Source organism: Zonotrichia albicollis, chromosome 33, assembly GCF_047830755.1.
Source record: "Zonotrichia albicollis isolate bZonAlb1 chromosome 33, bZonAlb1.hap1, whole genome shotgun sequence".
In the NCBI taxonomy this organism is placed as follows: domain Eukaryota; kingdom Metazoa; phylum Chordata; class Aves; order Passeriformes; family Passerellidae; genus Zonotrichia; species Zonotrichia albicollis.
In genome coordinates, this window is record NC_133851.1 from 2,512,386 (window position 1) to 2,532,636 (window position 20,251).

Genomic DNA, 20,251 nt, shown 5'->3' on the forward strand with positions numbered 1-20,251 from the left:
CAGTGTACCCCTCCGGTATGTTCCGCCCCCTACTCCCGGGAGCACCGGGAGCCCCACACTCCTCCAAGATCCGGTTTTACCGGGGTCCCGCAGCCTCAAGACGTTGCCTGTACCCCCCCAACCAACTTTTCACCCCCTTTCCTTTTCCCAGTAAGACAAGTTCCTTTACTGGGACACCCCCTCTCCTCACACCGGGACTCGGCTGTGTCTCCCTCCGGGACCCCTCCTCACCGGTTCCCGGTGTTTTCCCCCCCTGGGATCCCGGGATCCCGAGCCCCCCTCCATACGCCCCACAGGCCAGGCCACAGCTCGTATCCAAAGTGTTTTATATATAATTTATCTGTACACACGAAGGACAAAGTACCTCAGGTCTGCGCTGGGATGAGGGGGCCAGTGCTCCCCCACTCCCCCCCTCCCCGCCCCAAAACTGCTTCCAAAAAAAAAATAAAAGAAAGAAAAAAAAAAAAGTCACTTCATTAGGGTTTTTTTTTTTTTGCATTTAAAAGGGGGAGGGTCTTTCCCCCCTCCCCTCCCCGCCACAGCCCCCCAGAAGGAGCTGGGACCCCCGGGGGGTGAGGGGGCTGCGGAGATGCTGGGCCTGCGCCTCCCCACCCCCGCAGGCGGCACTTCAATTTGGCACATGGAGGGGGCTGGGGACCCCCAAAACCCCCTGCAGTCCCTTTTCTGGGGGGGGAGGGGGGCCCATCTCCCCTCTTTGGCACATGGGGGGGTTCAGCAAAGAGTTTGGGGGGGTTACCATGACCCCCACCCACAAAAAACACCCCGGTGCAGGGCTGGGAAACACCCCCTAAAACACCCGCGGAGGGAGGGCACAGGGTTACCTCCCCACACCCCCCAACCACCTCCTTGTGTCCATTTCTCCCTTTTTTTTTTTTTAATATATTTGGGGATTTTTTTTCCTTTTTTTGTTTTTTTTTTTTGCCTGGGGGAGTCCCCAGCATGGGGGGACACCACGGGGACCCCCCACTAACTGCCCCCAGGGCCCGCATTGAGGAAGTAGGTGGTCATCTCCCCCTTGCCCTTGACCTTGACCAGCCCCCGGCACTCCAACACGTAGCCCTTGGCCGCCAGCACCTGGTACAGGTCTGTTGTCACCTGGAGGGGGGGGACACAGGGGTAAGGGGGGGGGGATTTGGGGGTCTCTGGGCAGGTGTCCTGTGTCCCTCCCAGCCCTGACTGACCTGGATACGATCGGGGACCCCGGTGCTGTCCATGCGGCTCGAGACGTTGACGGTGTTGCCCCAAATGTCATATTGGGGTTTGCGAGCCCCGATGACCCCTGCGACCACTGGGCCCATGTTCAGGCCTGGGGGGAGACAGGGATGAGAGTCAGGGAAAACCCAAATACTCGGGGAAGAGAGGGGAAAAAAGGAGTGAGGGACGAAAAGAAGGGGTAGGGGGTGAGACTGGAAAAGGAGAGAGTGACAGGGAGAAGAGGAATGTGGAGGGCAAAAAGGGGAGGTGATGGGGAGAAGGGGAAAAGGGGGAAATAGGGGTGAGGGGGGAAAAGAAGAGGTAGGGGGTGAGATTGGAAAAGGAGAGAGTGACAGGGAGAAGAGGAATGTGGAGGGGAAAAAGGATGTGAGGGGGAAAGGGGAAAATTGGGGGGGGAAAGGGGGAAAGTGAGATTGGTAAAGAAGGGGTGAGGGGAAAGGACAGGTGAGAAGAGAAAAGGGGGTGAGTGGGGAAAAAGGGGGTACAAGAGCAGAAAAAGGGCAGGAGGGGAGAAAATGGGGTATAAAAGGAAAAGGGGTGTGAGGAAAATTGGGTATGAAAGGGAAAAAGAAAAGGTGATTGGGAAAGGGAGGGGATGAGAGAGGAAAAAGGGGTGCAAAAGCCACCAGCACAAAGCCATAAACAACAGTGTGGGATGGCTGGAGGTGCAGAGGGGCGTGCAAGGGGCGTGCAAGGGCTCACCAATCTTCATCTGGAAGTTGTTGAAGGAGTGCTCGTTGATGTACTTCATCTGCTCCATGAGGTGCATGGCGTAGTCGGCCAGCGCCGCGATGTGGCTCCGGCCCTCGCGGTCGTACGTGGCCGCGTTGAGCCCCGAGGCCGCCATGTAGGTGCTGCCAATGGTCTTGATCTTCTCCAGCTGCCGGTACTTCTGCTCGCTGATGATCTGGGGGGACGGGCTGGGCTCACCCCCACAGCACCTCGACAGGGTGATGGGTACCCCAAGTCCTGCACGCCCTCCTGTGGCTCTGTGAGTGCTGTTCATGGCTTTTCCAGCACCTCCTGCACTGTGGCTCCAGCAAAGCTGCTCCACAGCCTCTCCAGCACGCCATGACCACATCCCCTGCACCCCAACCTCCTCCATGGCATTCCACAACCCCTCCAGCACCCCATGACCACATCCCCTGCACCCCAACCTTCTCCATGGTTCTCCACAACCTCTCCACTACCCCCTGCATCCTGTCTCAAATATGGTGTTCTGCAGGCTCTCCGTATCTTGTGCATCCCATCTTGCACCTCATTCATGGTGTTCCACAGCTTCTCCAGCACCCCATGACCACATCCCCTGCACCCCAACCTTCTCCATGGTGCTCCACAATCTGTCCACCACCCCCTACACACCATCTCCTGCACCCTGTCACAAACATGGTGCTCTGCAGGCTCTCCATATCTTGTGCATCCCATCTTGCACCTCATTCATGGTGCTATACAACCTGTGTCTGTGTTCTCTGCACCCCAACCTCATCCATGGTGCTCCACAGCTTCTCCAGCACCCCAAGACCACATCCCCTGCACCCCAACCTCCTTCATGGTTCTCCACAACCTCTCCACTACCCCCTGCATCCTGTCTCAAACATGGTGCTCTGCAGGCTCTCCATATCTTGTGCATCCCATCTTGCACCTCATCCATGGTGCTTCACAGACTCTTCTGCCATCTGTGGCTGTTAAAACTCCTGCACCCCAACTTCATCCATGGTGCTCCACAGCTTCTCCAGCACCCTGTGCCCACCATCTCCTGCACCCTGTCCCCAAACCTGGTGTTCCACAGCCTCTCCACCACCCCATCTTCCTGCACCTCATCCTTGTGCCCTCCATCCACGCTGCTCCACAGCTTCTCCAGCACACCCTGCACCCACTCCTGTGGCTCCATGAAAGCTGCTCCATGGCTTCTCCAAGGATGAAGTACATCCTGTACCTCATCCTCACTGCTCCACAGCCTCTCCAGCACCCCATGAACCCCATTTTGCACCCCATCCCTGTGCCCTTCACCCCCATGCACCCCCTCGCCCCAGCACCTCATCGAAGTCGGCGATGATCTCGTTGAGCAGCCGCAGACACTCCACCCCCTCGTTGTTGGCCTCCAGCTCCACGTAGAACTCGGAGAAGTTGCTGATGGAGGCGAACATGACGGCCACGCACTCGCAGGACTGGTAGTAGAGCTCGTCGTTGCGCCGCTCCCGGGCCAGAAAGTGCGCGGCCACGTCCTTGGGCAGGATGTTGTGCAGCAGCCGCCGGTTGTAGGCCTGGAGCTCCTCCATCTCCTCCTTCTCACCCGTTGCCTGTGGGCACAGAGCCAGGTGGGAGCTGCCACAGGAGCCCCACAGCCCCCCTGGCATCAGGGTGTGGAGAGGGGGTTGGTTCCAGCCCCATGGTCATCCCACTCCTGGGGTGTGGAGAGGGGGTTGGTCCCAGCCCCATGGTCACCCCAATTCTGGGGTTGGTCCCAGCTCTATGATCACCCCAGTCCTGGGGTGTGGAGAGGGATCCCAGCCCCATGGTTACCCCAGTCCTGGGGTGCTACAGGAAAAGGGTTGACCCCAGCCCCATGGTCACCCCACTCCTGGGGTTGGTCCCAGTCCCATGGTCACCCCAATTCTGGGGTTGGTCCCAGTCCCATGGTCACCCCAGTCCAGGGGTTGCTCCCAGCCCCATGGTCACCCCAGTCCTGGGGTTGTTCCCAGCCCCATGGTCACCCCAGTCCTGGGGTGCAGGGAAAGAGCTGGTCCCAGCCCCATGGTAACCCCACTCCTGGGGTTGGTCCCAGCCCCATAGTCACCCCAATTCTGGGGTTGCTCCCAGCCCCATGGTCACCCCAGTGCTGGGGTGCAGGGAAAGGGTTGGTCCCAGCCCCATGGTCACCCCACTCCTGGGGTTGTTCCCAGCCCCATGGTCACCCCAGTCCCAGGGTGCAGGGAAAGAGCTGGTCCCAGCCCCATAGTCACCCCAATTCTGGGGTGTGGAAAGGGGGTTGATCCCAGCCCCATGGTCACCCCAGTGTGGGGTGCAGGAAAATGGTTGGTACCAGCCCCATGGTCACTCCACTCTTGGGGTGCAGTGCTGGGTTTGGTCCCAGCCCCATGGTCACCCCAATTCTGGGGTGCTACAGGAAAAGGGTTGATCCCAGCCCCATGGTCACCCCAGTCCTGGGGTTGGTCCCAGCTCTATGATCACCCCAGTCCTGGGGTGTGGAGAGGGGGTTGATCCCAGCCCCATGGTCACCCCAATTCTGGGGTGCTACAGGAAAAGGGTTGATCCCAGCCCCATGGTCACCCCAATTCTGGGGTTGCTCCCAGCCCCATGGTCACCCCAGTCCTGGGGTGCAGGGAAAGAGCTGGTCCCAGCCCCATGGTCACCCCAGTGCTGGGGTTGATCCCAGCCCCATGGTCACACCAGTGTGGGGTGCAGGAAAAGGGTTGGTACCAGCCCTATGGTCACTCCACTCTTGGGGTGCAGTGCTGGGTTTGGTCCCAGCCCCATGGTCACCCCACTCCTGGGGTTGCTCCCAGCCCCATGGTCACCCCAGCCCTGGGGTGCAGGGAGGGGGTCAGTCCCAGTCTCAGGATGCCAGCCCCCCACACCTTGCTCCTACCTGGAGCTTCCAGAGGAAGTCGAGGCGGGCGGTGGACTCGACCTGCTGCGCGTGCAGGTACAGCGCGAGGGCAAACACGGCCAGGACCACGGGGGTCACGTAGCGCAGGGCCACCTTCCCCTCTGCCGGGCTGCAGGACCCCCAGGAGCCCTGAGGTGGGCTGGGGGGTCTGTCCCTGCCCACCCAGAGATCCCAAACTGCACCCAGACCCCAAACGTGCCCACCCACCCATTCCATGGACAACAAATCTGCACTCAAATCCCCAAGTTCCCACTCACCCACACAGGAGAACCCCAAAGATTCACCCACTCAACCAAGAGACCCCAAACATGCACTCAGACCCCAAAGATCCACCCACCCAATTCAGGGACACCAAATCTGCACTCAGATCCCCAAGTTCCCACTCACCCACATAGGAGAACCCCAGACGTGCACCCAACCCCAAAGATTCACCCACTCATCCAAGAGACCCAAAACCTGCACCCACACCCCAAAGATCCACCCACCCCTTCCAGGGATGCCAAATCTGCATTCAGAGCCCAAAGTTCCCACTCACCCAACCCCAAACATGCACCTGACCCCAAAGATCCACCCACCCACTCCATGGACACCAACTCTGCACTCAGACCCCAAAGTTCCCACTCACCCAACCCCAAACCAGCACCCAGACCCCAAAGATCCACCCAGACCACCCCCTTCAGGCACCCCAAGGGTGCATCCAAGATCCCAAACATTCACCTTCCCACCTCATGGACCCTAAATCTGCATGGTAGACCCCAAAGACCCATTCACCCACCCAAAGGAGCCCCAGATTTGCACCCAGACCCCAAAGCTGAACCCACACCAGAGACCCCAAGGCTGTACCCAGACCCCCCAAGGGACCCTCCTACTTCTGCCCCCCCACTGGCTCCAGTTTCCCACTCACCACTCTCCCTGGGTCATGTTGAAGGGCGGCCTGTGGGGACAGGAGCCAGGTGTCAGTGGGGTGGGGACACAGCCCCAGTGTGGGGACCCCTGGGGGACTGGGGACACTCACAGGGCGTTGGCCAGGACCAGCAGGTCGGCATTGTCAAAGAGAGCTGCGTGAGGCCCCTCCACCAGCAGCAGGAACGTGGCCTCGATGGCCACCATGAGCAGCAGCTTCCCGATGCTGCTGATGTGCAGGAAGACGGAGCAGGCCAGCAGGCTGAGCACCACGCTGTAGCTGAAGTACTGGGGGGCACATGGTGGGATGCAGCAGCACCCCAAAACCACCACATGGCACCCAGGAACACCAGATGGTACCCCTGGGATCTTTGCAGCACCCAGGAACCAAGGTTGGTTCACAGGAACAAAGACTGGCATTCCAGGAATTCCCTAGGAACTCTGGAGAGCACCCCTGGAATGCTGGATGGCACCCTGGGAACCCCGGTGGCACCCTGGGAATAACTGGCAGACACCCCTGAGAATACTCCAGGTATTCCTGGGAATCCCTGATGGCACCCCAGTAACCTCTGCAGCAGACTGGGAGCTCCAGATGGCACCCCAGGAACCCCAGATGGCACCCCAGGAACCCCACATGGCACCCCAGGATGGGGAACCTCGGACCCATGGGAACTCTGCAGCACACTGGGAACCCCACATGGCACCCCTGGAAACACCAGCCAGCACCACAGGACTCCTGAAACACCCCAAGAACCCCAGATGGCACCCACAAACCATGGATGGTACCCCAGGAACACTGAATGGCACCTTGGGGACCCCAGGAACTCCTGCAGCACCCCAGGGACCCCAGGCAGCATCCCAGGAACCCCTGAAGCACCTTGGGGACACTGGATGGCACCCTTGGGAACCCTGCAGCACCCCAGGAATCCCTGACAGCATTCCAGGAACCCCTGAAGCACCCTGGGGACCCTGCAGCACCCCTGAACTCCTGCAGCACCCCAGGAATGCCAGCACCTCCCCACGCCCACAGGGACCTTGCACCCCTGGGGACACTGTGCCAGCACCCAGCAACCTCAAGGGCTCAGTGCCAGCACCCACTGAGGACCTTGGACCTGAGCAACCTGTCCCAGCACCCCGTGTGTGTGGGCACCCTGTGCTGGCACCCTGCACCCATGGGGACCCAGTGCCACCACCCTGGGGGACACTGAACCCTCTGGGACCCTGTGCCACCATCTTTGGGGACACAGTGCCTGCAGGGACCCCATTCCAGCACCCTGCGTCCTCAAGGACCCTGTGCCAGCGCTTTTGGGGACGCTGCACCCATGGGGACCCAGTGCCACCGCTCTGGGGGACACGGAATCCTCCGGGACCCTGTGCCAGCACCCTTGGGGACACAGTGCCTACAGAGACCCTGTGCCAGCATCTTGCATCGTTAGAGACACTGTGCCAGCGCTTTTGGGGACACTACACCCATGGGGACCCCACACGAGCACCCTTGGGGACACAGTGCCTGCAGGGACCCCATTCCAGCACCCTGAGTTCTCAGGGACCCCGTGCCAGCATGTTTGAGGACACTGCACCCATGGGGACCCAGTGCCAGCACTCTGGGGGACACTGAACCCTCTGGGACCCTGTGCCAGCACCCTTGGGGACACTGCACGCATGGGGACCCTCTGCCAGCACCCAGGGAGGACTTGGCACCAGCAGGGCCCCCTGTGGGAGCCATGCCCTGTGCCAGGCAGTGCCCACGGCCACTCACCTCGGGGAAGTCACAGGCCAGCCCATCCCCATGGCAGGAGCCCATGGCAGTGCCCAGGGAGAAGTTGAGGGCACGGAGCTGGCACGGCCCCACGGAGCCGGGGGTGACGTTGAGCTCACGGGCAGCACAGTCCCGCAGGGCCACGCGGCTGCAGGAGAACTGGGGGGGCAGAAGGGTGAGCTGGTGCCCCACAGCCCCCCAAAACCCCCCCAGACCCCCGTGACCCTACCATGTTGACGAAGGCAGCGATGAAGACGAGGAGGATGGTGAAGACGGCGATGCCGGTGCTGCGGGCACGGGACTGGACGATGCCACGGGAGAGCTGCTGCAGGGCGGTGGGGAAGAGCTGGGGGGGCACCAAGGGGCCTGTCAGGCATGGCTGAGCCCCCCAAAAACCCTCCCCCAGCCCTCAGGTACTCACAGTGACGCAGGAGTAGATGGCACAGATGAAGAGGATGGCAGCAAGGAGGATGAAGATGCTGACGTAGACCCCGAGCATCAGCGAGGAGCTGGGGAGAGGTGGGAGGTGAGTGATGGGGTTTGGGGGGGTCAGAGCTGGTATTTTGGGGGGCTGCAGCACTTACTGGGGGAACACCAGGATCTGGAGGCAGCAGATGAAGCAGAAGACCAGGAGGGTACAGGCCACGTAGCCACCAAAACGGTCATCGACCTTCTTGGAGTACTGAGGGGACACGGGGAGGTGGGATGGTTGGATGGAGAGAGGGGGGACCCCAGAACCTCCGGGGGACCCCAGGAGAAGAGTGGAGGTGGGACTGAGGGGACACCAGGGAATGGGGGGAACCTGGGGGACAGGATGGAGGGAAATGGGGGGACCCCAAGGGATACAGATGAAGGGGGACTGGGATACAGGGGGACAGGGGCAACCCCAAAGGATGGGATAGAGGGGAATGGGGAACCCCAGGGGATGCAAGAAATTGGATGGAGGGAAATGGGGGGACCCCAGAGGGTGGAGAAAAGGGGAACAAGGACACCCTGGGGCATGGGATGGATGGGGACTCCAGGGATGCAGGGAATGGGATGTAGGGAGGGGACCCCAGAGGATGGGAGGGGACAGGGAGGAACCCCAGAAGATGGAATGGTGGGGGATGAGAGGACCCCAGAGGATGGGAGGGGACAGGGGGGACCCCAGGGGATGGAATGGAGGGAATGAGAGGACCCCAGAGGATGGGAGGGGACAGGGAGGAACCCCAGAAGATGGAATGGTGGGGGATGAGAGGACCCCAGAGGATGGGAGGGGACAGGGGGGACCCCAGGGGATGGAATGGAGGGAATGAGGCTGAGAAGGTGGAGGAGGAACCACGAAACCAGCACAGAGAAGACCCCAAGGAGCAGAGAAGGGAGGACAAAGATGCTGATGGGATCAGGGCAGAGGGGACTTCAAGACACAGACAGAACAGTGGGTCCAGAACAAAGGGAACAGAGAGGGCCCCCCAACCTTCTTCTCCAGCTCGGGGGTCTGGAAGGTGAGCAGGAACTTCTTGACGTGGTCCTTGCGGAGCTGGTCGATGCTGCGGGCGTCGATGGCCCGGCTCAGGAACTCATCCACCTCATCCTCAGGGTTCAGCGCCTCCTGGGCACCACGGCTGGGAAATGGGGGGGTCAGGACCCTCCCAGCTCTGCCCCAGGGAGGGGCTGGTCACAACCCCCCCAGCAGCCCAGCATGGGAACACTCACTTGTCCTTGCTGGAGTCATCGATGCCCTGGGAGACACAAGGGAGGTGTCAGAGACACTGGCACGGATGGGGGCAACCCTCACGAGTGACAAGGACATGGGACATCCCCCAGGGTGACCCAGGATGGGGGACAGAGTTCCAGGGGTAAATGGGGCAGGAGAAGTCCCCAGTGGTTTTTGGCAAGGACAAGAGGGTCCCAGGGCTCTGCAAAGGGAGGAAGGAGGGGATGTCTAACACCCCTGAGGATGCCCAGGACTGGTGAGAACAAGGAGGATCTCCAAGGTCTGCTGAGCACCAGGGGCCACCCAGGAACTCCCTGAGGCCCACAGGCAGCAGAGGAAGCCACGAGGGCTGCGGGCAGGGCTGGGGAAGCCACCGACAGCCCCGGAAGGGCAGCGAGGGGCTGATAGCACCGTGCTGAGGGTCCCCCATGCCAATGCCCTGCCCGGGGCTGCTCACCATCTGCCGGAAGGCCTTGGAGTCCTTGGTGCGGGAGAAGGAGCGCTCGGGCACCCAGCGTGGCACCAGCCCCTCGGTGGAGTTGGCGCGAGTGCGCTGCAGCTTGGCCAGGATGGCTTTCTCCTCCTTCTGCAGGGTGACACGGCCATGAGGGGGTGACCCCAGCTTTCCCAAGCCCCGCTGCCCCCTCAGAGCACCCCAACTGACGCGTTTCTGGCTGCAGCCCACGATGAGGAAGGTCTCGATGTTGTGCTCCTTGAGGTAAGCGTTGCGCTCGCCCCCGTGGCCCGGCTCCACCTCATAGTCCCCGTTCAGGTACTGCAGCGTGGCCCAGGTGATGTGGATCCGCCTGGGGGTGAGGAGGATGAAGATGCTGAGCCCTCCCTGCTCAGCACCCGCTGCCCAGCCCCCAGCCCAGCCCCCTGTGCCCGGCTCACCCGGCTTTGCCACCCGCTTCCATGTGGTTGGCCAGGGTGACATCGTTGGACCAGACATCGAACTGCCACTTGCGCAGCCCCAGCACGCCGCAGTGAACCCGCCCGCTGTGGATGCCCACGCGCATGTTCACGTTCACCCCCGTCACCTCTCGCACCAGCCTGGGGATGGCACCGGCACCGTGTCACCCCCTGGGCACTGCATGGCACCCCCAGGTGCCTTGGGGCATCCCCAAGCAGCCTTTGGCTTTTCAGGATTGCCAGGCACCACAGCACCCACTGGCACCAGACACCTCATGGTGCACCCAAGCACCCCATGGCACCCTCTATGGTACCTCAAGCACCCCATGGCACCCTATGGCACCCTCAAGTACCCCATAGCATCCTCAAGCACCACATGGCACCCTGCATGGCACCCTCCATGGCCCCGCCAAGCACCCTCTATGGCATCTTCCATGGCATCCTCAAGCACCCCGTTGCACTCCCAAGCACCCCATGGCACCCCAAGCAGCCTATGGCGCCCTCAAACACCCCATGGTGCCCAATGGCACCTCCAAGCACCCTATGGCATCCTCCATGGCACCCTCTGTGGCACCCCAAGCACCCTATGGCTCCCTCAAACACCCCATGGCACCCTCAAACAGCCCATTCCCCCCTCAAGCACCCCATGGTACTCTCTATGGCACCCCGAAGCACCCTATGGCACCCCCAAGCACCCCATGGCACCCTCTATAGCACCCCAAAGCACCCTATGGCACCCTCAAGCAGCCATGGCACCCTCCATGGCACCCCCAAGCACCCTATGGCACCCTCAAGCACTCCATGGCACCCTCTCTAGCACCCTCAAGCACCCCATGGCACCCTCCATGGCACTCTCCATGGCACCCTCTATAGCACCCCCAAGCACCCTATGGGATGGGCACAGCAGGGTCAGGAGCAGCTCCCCAAGCTGTGCCAGCTCAGGGGATGGGCACAGCAGGGTCAGGAGCAGCTCCCCAAGCTGTGCCAGCTCAGGGGATGGGCACAGCAGGGTCAGGAGTAGCCCTCCAATTGTGGTGGCACTGGGGATGGGCACAGCCCAAGGGATGGGCACAGCAGGGTCAGGTGCAGCCCCCCAAACTGTGGTGGCACTGGGGACATGCCAGCTCAGGGGATGGGCACAGCAGGGTCAGGAGCAGCTCCCCAATTGTGGTGGCACTGGGGATGGGCACAGCAGGGTCAGGTGCAGCCCCCCGAGCTGTGGTGGCACTGGGGACATGCCAGCTATGGGGATGGGCACAGCAGGGTCAGGTGCAGCCCCCCGAGCTGTGCCAGCTCAGGGGATGGGCACAGCAGGGTCAGGTGCAGCTCCCCAAGCTGTACCAGCTCAGGGGATGGGCACAGCAGGGTCAGGAGCAGCCCCCCAATTGTGGTGGCACTGGGGATGGGCACAGCAGGGTCAGGAGCAGCCCCCCGAGCTGTGCCAGCCCAGGGGATGGGCACAGCAGGGTCAGGAGCAGCCCCCCAAGCTGTGCCAGCTCAGGGCACGGGCACAGCCCCCGGCACTGCCCCACTCACGAGATGGCCTCGATCATGTCCACGCCCATCTCCACGCAGCAGTGAGCGTGGTCCCCGCGCGCCTCGGGCAGCCCCGACACGCAGTAGTAGCAGTCCCCCAGGATCTTGATGCGCAGGCAGTGGTTCTCCTGGGGGGCACCAGCACGTTAGGAGGGCTCCAGGAGCCCCCCAAAGTCCCCCAGCCCCTCCACTCACCGCAGCCAGCTTGTCAAAGCGGGCAAAGAGCTCGTTGAGCGTCATCACCAGCTCCTGCGCCGTGCACTGCGAGGCCAGGCTGGTGAAACCCTCGATGTCCGCGAAGAGGATGCTGCCAGGAGGAAGAGCATGGGCTGGGGACGGCCCACACACTGCCCCAGACACCCTCAAGCACCCCATGGCATCCTCTATGGCACCTCCATGGCACCCTCAAGTACCTTATGGCACCCTCAAGCACCCCATGGCACCCTCTATGGCACCCTCAAGCACCCCATGGCATCCCCAAATACCCTACAACACCCTCAAGCACCCCATGGCACCCTTTATGCCACCCTCCATGGCATCCCCAAGTACCCTATGACACCCTCAAGCACCCCATGGCATCCTCAATGGCACCCTGCATGGCATCCCCAAATACCCTACAACACCCTCAAGCACCCCATGGCACCCTTTATGCCACCCTCCATGGCATCCCCAAGTACCCTATGACACCCTCAAGCACCCCATGGCATCCTCAATGGCACCCTGCATGGCATCCCCAAACACCCTACAACACCCTCAAGCACCCCATGGCATCCCCAAGCACCCCATGGCACCCCCAAGCACCCCATGGCACCCTCTATGGCATCCCCAAGTACCCTACAACACCCTCAAGCACCCCATGGCACCCTTTATGCCACCCTCCATGGCATCCCTGAGCACCCTATGACACCCTCAAGCACCCCATGGCACCCTCTATGCCACCCTCCATGGCACCTCCAAGTACCCTATGACACCCTCAAGCACCCCATGGCACCCTCAAGCACCCCATGGCACCCCAAGCACCCCATGGCACCCTCTATGCCACCCTCCATGGCATCCCCGAGCACCCTACGACACCCTCAAGCACCCCATGGCACCCCAAGCACCCTAGGACACCCTCGAGCACCCCACAGCACCCTGGTGATGCCTCCCCCAAAGCTGTCCCACCCCCTGTCCCCACAGTACCTGACGTTGTCGTGCTTCTGGATGTAGATCTTGTGGAACATCATGTCCTCCTTCTTGGTGTTGATGTCCTCCTTCATCTCCATGGCCACGTGCTGCGGCAGCACCGACAGCAGCAGCCGCTCCTGCAGCCACAGCAATGCCACCAGCAGGGTCAGGGGGTGCTGCTGCACCCCCAGCTCAGCACGGGGGACCCCCGGGACCCCCCATCCATCCCACCTGCTGCCGGTTCTCCCTCTGGAGGTGCAGCCGTGCCTGGATGTAGCCTCGGGTCTCCTGGAAGGCCTGGCGCTGCGACACCTCGGCCGGGTAGTGGGTGCAGACCCCCACCACGTTGGTGCACAGGAAGATCAGGGCATTGGCGCTGAGCTGGGGGGGAGGTGGGCTTGGTGAGACCACCGAGGGACCCCCAGGCAGCCAGAGACCACCCAAGACCCCCAGCCAGCTGTGCCACCCTCCCCTGGAGCACAGAACCAGAGGAGGGAGTGGGTATGGGAACATGGGGAGTCCAGGCAGGGGGACAGGGGGGTCCTGGGACACAGGGGACAGGGGGACACAGAGGACAGGGTCAGGGGAACACAGGGGACAGGGACAGGGGGATTCAGAGAGCAGGGAGGTCCTGGGGCACAGGGTCAGGGGGATGTGGGGCACCAAAGGACATGGGAAAACAAGGCAAGGGGGCTGCAGGGACATGAGGGACTTGGGGACACAGGATGGGGGGCAAAGGGACACAGTTGGTGCAGAGGAAGATCAGGGCATTGACGCTGAGCTGGGGGGGAAGATGGGCTCGGTGAGACCACCCAGGGACCCCCAGCCAGCTGTGCCACCCTCCCCTGGAGCACAGAACCAGAGGAGGGAGTGGGTATGGGAACATGGGGACTCCAGGCAGGGGGACAGGGGGGTCCTGGGACACAGGGGGACAGGGGGACACAGAGGACAGGGACAGGGGGACACAGGGGACAGGGACAGGGGGATGCAGAGAGCAGGGAGGTCCTGGGGCACAGAGACAGGGGGACACAGGGGACAGGGACAGGGGGATGTGGGGCACCAAAGGACATGGGAAAACAAGGCCAGGGGGCTGCAGGGACATGAGGGACTTGGGACAGAGGATGGGGGGCAAAGGGACACGTTGGTGCAGAGGAAGATCAGGGCATTGACGCTGAGCTTGGGGGGGAGATGGGCTCAGTGAGACCACCCAGGGACCCCCAGGCAGCTCTGGAACCCTCCTCTGCTTTGGTTTGGGGGAGCTGCTAAGGGGAGGAGAGGGGGCTGCAAAGAGAGGGAGGGTGGGTATGGGAACATGGGGACTCAGGGCAGGGGGACAGGGGGGTTTTGGGACACAGGGGACAGGGTCAGGGGGGTGTAGGGCACTAAAGGACAAGGGAAAACAAGGCAAGGGGGCTGCAGGGACATGAGGGACTTGGGGACACAGGATGGGGACAAAGGGTTGGTGCAGAGGAAGATCAGGGCATTGGTGCTGAGCTGGAAGGGGAGGTGGGCTCGGTGAGACCACCCAAGGACCCCCAGGCAGCTCTGGCACCCTCCTCTGCAGCACAGAACCTTGGCATTGGTATTGGGAGTGCTGCAAAGAGGAGGGAGTGGGTGTGGGGACATGGGGACTCCGGGCAGGGGGACAGGGGGTTTTGGGACAGGGGACAGGGTCAGGGGGACACAGGGGACAGGGTCAGGGGGACACAGGGGACAGGGTCAGGGGGACGCAGGGGACAGGGTCAGGGGGATGTGGGGCACCAAAGGACAAGGGAAAACAAGGCAGGGGGGCTGCAGGGACATGAAGAACTCGGGGCTGTGAGAAACCAGGGAAAAGAGGATGCAGGGCCCTGGGGACACAGGATGGGGGGCAAAGGGGACATGGGGACACAGGGTAGGTGGAGCAAAGGGGACACATGGTAGGGGGATCACAGGGGCCTGAGGACACAGGTTAGGGTGGCAGAGGGGACTTGGGGACACAGAGGACATGCAAAGGGTGAATGTGGAGGGCCTGGAAAGCCAGGGCAGGGGGAGGTGGGGATGTTAAAAGCAGAGCAGGGGGGATCTGAGGATACAGGAGCCGGGGGTGCATGGGAGCCTGGAGCAGGGGGGTCATGGGGACGCCCTCGGGAAGCAGAGGAAGCCAGAAAGCGGCGATGGCTGCGGAGGGAGCTGCGGTTTCCCCCCGTCCCCATCCCCCGGGAGCGGGGCCAGGGCTATTTATAGCGCTCCAGCACACTGGGACACCGAGGAGCAGAGGCCTCACATCCCCTGCCCGGCCCCATCGCAGCCCCCGGAGCCGCAGCGCTCCTGCCCCGAAAGGGCGAACCCTCCCCGGGGGCGCTTCCCGTGACCCCGCCGGCCTCGGGTGTCACTGCGCTCCTGTGCCCCGCGGGGACAGCACGAGGCCCCGGCCCCGGCCAGGCAGGGCGAGGGTGACGGGGACGAGCGGCGCTGCTCAAGGAGGGGGAGCTGCTGCGGCTCTCTCTCCCATTCCCATAGTTCCACTTTTGCCCATTTTGGGGCTTTTTCACCTCATTTCTCCCCCTCTATCCCTCGCAGTCTCTCTCTCCCATTCCCATATTTCCATTTTTGCCCATTTTTTGGGTTTTCCACCTCATTTCTCCCCCTCTATCCCTCGCAGTCTCTCTCTCCCATTGCCATATTTCCATTTTTGCCCATTTTTTGAGTTTTCCACCCCATTTCTCCCCCTCCACCCCTCGCAGTCTCTCTCTCCCATTCCCATAGTTCCACTTTTGCCCATTTTGGGGTTTTTTCACCCCATTTCTCCCCCTCTATCCCTCGGAGTCTCTCTCTCCCATTCCCATAGTTCCATTTTTGCCCATTTTTGGGGTCTTTTCACCCCATTTCTCCCCCTCTATCCCTCGCAGTCTCTCTCTCCCATTCCCATATTTCCATTTTTGCCCATTTTTTGAGTTTTCCACCCCATTTCTCCCCCTCCACCCCTCGCAGTCTCTCTGCCCCATTCCCATATTTCCCATATTTCCAATTTTCCCCCATTTTTTGCCCATTTTTGGGTTTTTTTCCCCATTTCTCCCGCTCCATCCCCCGCAGTCTCTCTCCTCCATTCCCATATTTCCGTTTTTGCCCATTTTTGGGGTTTTTCTCCATTTTTGGGGTTTTTCCCCCATTTCTCCCCCACGCAGAACACACACCCCCAGGGATGGGGGCCCCCTCTGCACCCCCTGTGTGAGCAGCGCCCCTCCGGGAGCGCTCAGAGGGGCAGGACAGGGGACACTGGGGACACTGGGGACATTGGCAGTGTCCCAGCCCCTCCGGGTGACGGCCACTCCCCTGCCCCGGTGCCCCGGAGCCGCGTCCCTCCTCGGGGCTTTCCGCCAGCCCCACAACGGGGGCTTTGTGGGTGCAGCCCACAATGGTGGCTCTGTGCCGGCATGAGGAGCCCATCCCGCCCCACAACGAGACCCCAGCATGGAACCTCCCCCAAGAGGCCCCTCCACATCTAGAACTTTCCAGCAAAAAAAAAAAAAAAAAAAAAAAAAAAAATCCCAGATTTGCAGAGCGGGACTGAGGGATGGCAGCAGGGCGGGACCCCGCGGGGCTCAGCCCCTGCCAGGGGTGTCCCTCACCTGTTTCCAGAGGAAAGGGTCGCTGGCATTGCGGTGCCAGGCGATGGCGAGGTGCAGGGCGGACAGCAGGACCCCGGCCAGCACCGCCGCCCTCATCCGCACGGGCAGCAGCGTGTAGGTGATGTAGATGAAGAAAACGCTCCACCAAACCCCCTCGGCAACGCTTCGGGGAGCCACGGCCACCGTGCCCAGCGCCTGCACCCCGGCCAGCAGCCCCAGCACCACGTAGCTCACCACCCACATGTAGTCCTGGGGGAAAGCGCTGCGGCTGCACAGCACCATGAGGAGCAGGAACAGCGCCGTGGCCCCGGCCAGCGCGGCGGCCGCCGGCACGTGGGGGGCACCGGGCAGGCAGAGGAAGAGCAGCATCACCCCGCAAACCAGCACCAGCACTCCCATCAGCACCGTCAGGCTGCTCTGGTTCATCTGGAAGAAGTAGCGCTGGTAAAGCCGCTCCAGTTTGGCCGACTGGAAGCGTTTGGAGCGGAAAACCTGGAGCAGGCGCCGCCAGCACTCGCCCGCCGACGGCCGCCCGCCGTGTCCCGCCGCCGCCTTGGGCGCCTTGGCCTCGCCGTCCTCCAAGCCCGCATCCACGGATTTGAGTCCCAGCTCGCCCGAGGGCCCCTTCTTGCCGTAGTGATCCTCCTGCCAAGTGCAGCGCAGCCCCCGGGGGGGTCCCGCGCCCCGCTCCATCTCAGGGTCCTGCAGGCAGCTCATGTAGCGGGGGCCGCAGAGGCCGCCCCGGGGCCGCGGGCCCTTCTTGCCGTTGCGCTCCCCCCATGCCGTCTTCCGCTCGTCCACCTTGGGCACCAGGATGCCGCTGAACCACGACATGCTGTGGGCACCGAGGAGGGGTCAGGGCCTGGTCCTCCCACCCCGACACCCCAACAGGAGCCCCGGTGTGCGCGGGGCTGCAAAGCCGTGCGAGGAGTGGAGCGTTCTGATGTCCCCACCACCATCCTGGGGATGCAGAGCCCAAATCCCAGCTCTCCCATGGGCCCCGTGCTGGGTTCCCGGTGCCCCAATGTCCCGGTGCTGGGTGCCCGGTGCACAGCGCTGGGTTCCCGGTGTCGGGTTCCCGTTGTCCCGGTGCCCAGTGTCCCGGTGCCCGGTGCGTGGCCCTGCCGAGGCCGCCCCGAGCCCGCCCTTCCCGGTGCAGCGACCTGCGACAAAGCTGGGACCGACCCGGCCGTCCCGGCCCTGTTTGTCTTGAACGGCGGCCAACGGGTTTTACCGGGCACGGCCGCCCCGGGGCACCGGGAACCAGCCGGGACGTGGCAGCCGGTCCCTGCTCCGGGCGAGCGGCGGCGGAGAACGGCTACCGGGAAGGGCCGGCCCCGGTGGCGGCGGCGGCGGCGGCCGCCTCCCTCCTCCCCTCCCTCCCTCCCTCCCCGCTCCGGGCACGGGAGCCCCGCCGAGCCCGGCCCGTTCACCGGGACCCACCAGCGCCCTCCGGCCGCCGCACCGGCCGCTCCCGCCGCACCGGACCCCCCGGGGGCCGCACCGCTCCCGCCGCCCGGGGGCCCAGCCCGGTGTCGCCCCCCCGCCCTAATCCCAGTTCCAGTTCCCAGTCCCGATCGCGGTCCCGGTGCCGATCCCCGCCGCCGCCGCCGCCCCGATCCACCCCCCCCAGCCCCTCCCGCCGCTCCCGGTGCGCCCGGGCGGCCCCGCTCACCTCCGCCTCCGGCGCCGCCGGCCGCGGGGCCCCGCGCCCCGCCACGGCCCCGCCGCCGCCGCCCGCTCCTACACGGCGGCCGCGCCGCGTTCCCGCCGCCCCATCTCGCGCCCAGGCCGGGCCCCCGGTGGCGGCGGTGGCGGCCCCGGTCCCGGTCGCGGCCGCGCAGCCCCGGCCCGCCCCGGCCGGTGCCCGCCCCCCCTCCCCCCCCCCCCCGCCCGGATCCGCTCCCGGGCGCTCCCGGCCGGGCGGCCTTAAAGGCGCAGCGGCGGCGGCGGGAACGGCCCGGTACGGCCCGGAGCGGCGGGGGCGGACGCGCACCCCCGGGGCTGCGCACACGCGCACGGACACACGGACACGGACACACGGACACGGACACACGGACACGGACACACGCACCGACACGGCGGGGACAGCGGGGCCGGGGGTCCGCACAACCCCCCGAGTGTGTCCCTTGCACACCCACCCCAGTGCCCCCAGCGCCTTCCCCGTGCACACATCCCGGTGCCCCCTTGCACACGCACTGCACACCCTGGCACACGCGTGTTGCACGCTCACGCACACGAATCTCTTTGCACACCCGCGGCCAGCGCACACACCTACACGCACGCATCCCCTTGCACACGCACACACACAAACCCTTACACAGATATTGCACATACACGCCCTCCTTGTGCATTTTCACGCCCTTGCACACTCAGGCAGCCCCGTTATGCACTCCCATATAGACATAGAGATTTGTGTGTGCAAACACACGAATCCCCGTGTTCACACACCTGTGCAACCCCTTAGGCAGAGCAGGTGTGCACGCAGGTGTGGGTGCGCACACACAGCCCTTACACACGCAGTTTGCACACGCATCCCTTGCACACGCATCCCTTGCACACACACACTCACAGGGACACGCACCTCCCTCTCCCACACCCCACACACTTCACACACTCTGCCTTGCACACACACGTACACCCACCCCTTGCACACTCACCTTTACACGTACACAGCCCTTACACACACCGCCCCACCTTCACACACACAGCCCTTGCACGCCCCCCGTTATAGCCCCTTTACACACTCACAGCCCCTCTTACAGGCACCCTCACCCTGACCCACTCTACACACTTATTCGCACACACACACTGGCACACCCCTTACACGCTCACAGCCCCGTTGTTTGCACACACACCCTGACACACTCTTTACACACTCACAATCCCCCTTGTTTGCACACACACCCTGACCCACTCTTTACACACTTACAGCCCCCATTGTTTGCACACACAACCTGACACATCTCTTGCACACTTACAGCCCCCTTATTTGCACACACGCCCTTACACACTCACAGCCCCTCTTGTTTGCACACACCCTGACACACCCCTTACACACTCCTAGCCCCCTTATTTGCACACACACCCTCCTTGCAGACCCCCCCCCATTTCCTCACATCCTCAAGCCCACCCTGGCACGGGGCCCCCCATCCCCGGTACCCCACTCGTGTCCGTGGCACCGGCCCTGCCCCCACCCCCATGGCAGCACCTCCCGTATCCCCCCTTCCCCTTCCCCTTCCCCTTCCCTTCCCTTCCCTTCCCTTCCCTTCCCTTCCCTTCCCTTCCCTTCCCTTCCCTTCCCTTCCCTTCCCTTCCCTTCCCTTCCCTTCCCTTCCCTTCCCTTCCCTTCCCTTCCCTCCCCCGCAGCGGCGGCGGCGCCGGGCCCCGGGGAGCGCTGATTAATCATTAATTAGGAGCCGCCGGCGGGGCCGTGTCCCTGCGGCCCCACGCGGAAGTCCCGACGCGCGGGAGAGGGTGCGGGGCTCCGTGGGGCTCCCGGTGCACCCGCGGTCCCGTTCAGCCCCTCCGCGCCGGTGATGCCGCAGCACCGGGACCGGCCAACCCCCGTGGGCTGCGAGCCCCCCACGGCCCCGCCCGCCCCACGCGGGAGTCCCCGGGGGCGTAACCCCATAGCGGGGGGGATGCCCCGGTGTGGGGGCGGCAGACAGAACCGTGGAACGGGCACGGTGACAGCGGGAGCCGTCCCGGTGGGATGCGGGCGGAGGGGCTCCCGCATCCCCGCACACGCGTGGGCAGGGCTGCGGCGGCCCCCGGGGGGCTCCCGTTGCCCGGTACGG

At 63.5% G+C, this 20,251-nt stretch overlaps 1 protein-coding gene across 1 annotated transcript; it reads right to left on the reverse strand.

Moving 5' to 3' along the window:
* Nucleotides 1-476: 476 nt before the first annotated feature.
* Nucleotides 477-18,288, reverse strand: ADCY6 (adenylate cyclase 6). The gene is made up of 22 exons (XM_074530972.1): nucleotides 18,127-18,288; nucleotides 16,452-17,286; nucleotides 13,072-13,221; nucleotides 12,856-12,977; nucleotides 11,869-11,980; nucleotides 11,674-11,801; nucleotides 10,120-10,278; nucleotides 9,890-10,031; nucleotides 9,683-9,811; nucleotides 9,225-9,250; nucleotides 8,986-9,133; nucleotides 8,114-8,211; nucleotides 7,951-8,038; nucleotides 7,759-7,875; nucleotides 7,530-7,688; nucleotides 5,883-6,058; nucleotides 5,772-5,801; nucleotides 4,847-4,976; nucleotides 3,273-3,536; nucleotides 1,939-2,143; nucleotides 1,203-1,327; nucleotides 477-1,116 (listed from the first exon to the last, which is right to left on the reverse strand). The coding sequence occupies exons 2-22, from the start codon at nucleotides 17,283-17,285 to the stop codon at nucleotides 988-990; spliced, it is 3,471 nt and encodes a 1,156-aa protein (XP_074387073.1). The 5' UTR covers nucleotide 17,286; nucleotides 18,127-18,288; the 3' UTR covers nucleotides 477-987.
* Nucleotides 18,289-20,251: the final 1,963 nt, after the last annotated feature.

Excerpts from the sequence above, each read along its gene's own strand:
- ADCY6 (XM_074530972.1), bottom strand. The coding sequence starts at position 17,285 with ATGTCGTGGTTCAGCGGCATCCTGGTGCCCAAGGTGGACGAGCGGAAG. Across the intron at positions 9,812-9,889 it reads TGGGCTGCAGCCAGAAACGC|AAGGAGGAGAAAGCCATCCT; the intron begins GTCAGTTGGGGT and ends GTCACCCTGCAG. Across the intron at positions 8,212-8,985 it reads CCCCCGAGCTGGAGAAGAAG|TACTCCAAGAAGGTCGATGA; the intron begins GTTGGGGGGCCC and ends GTGTCCCCTCAG.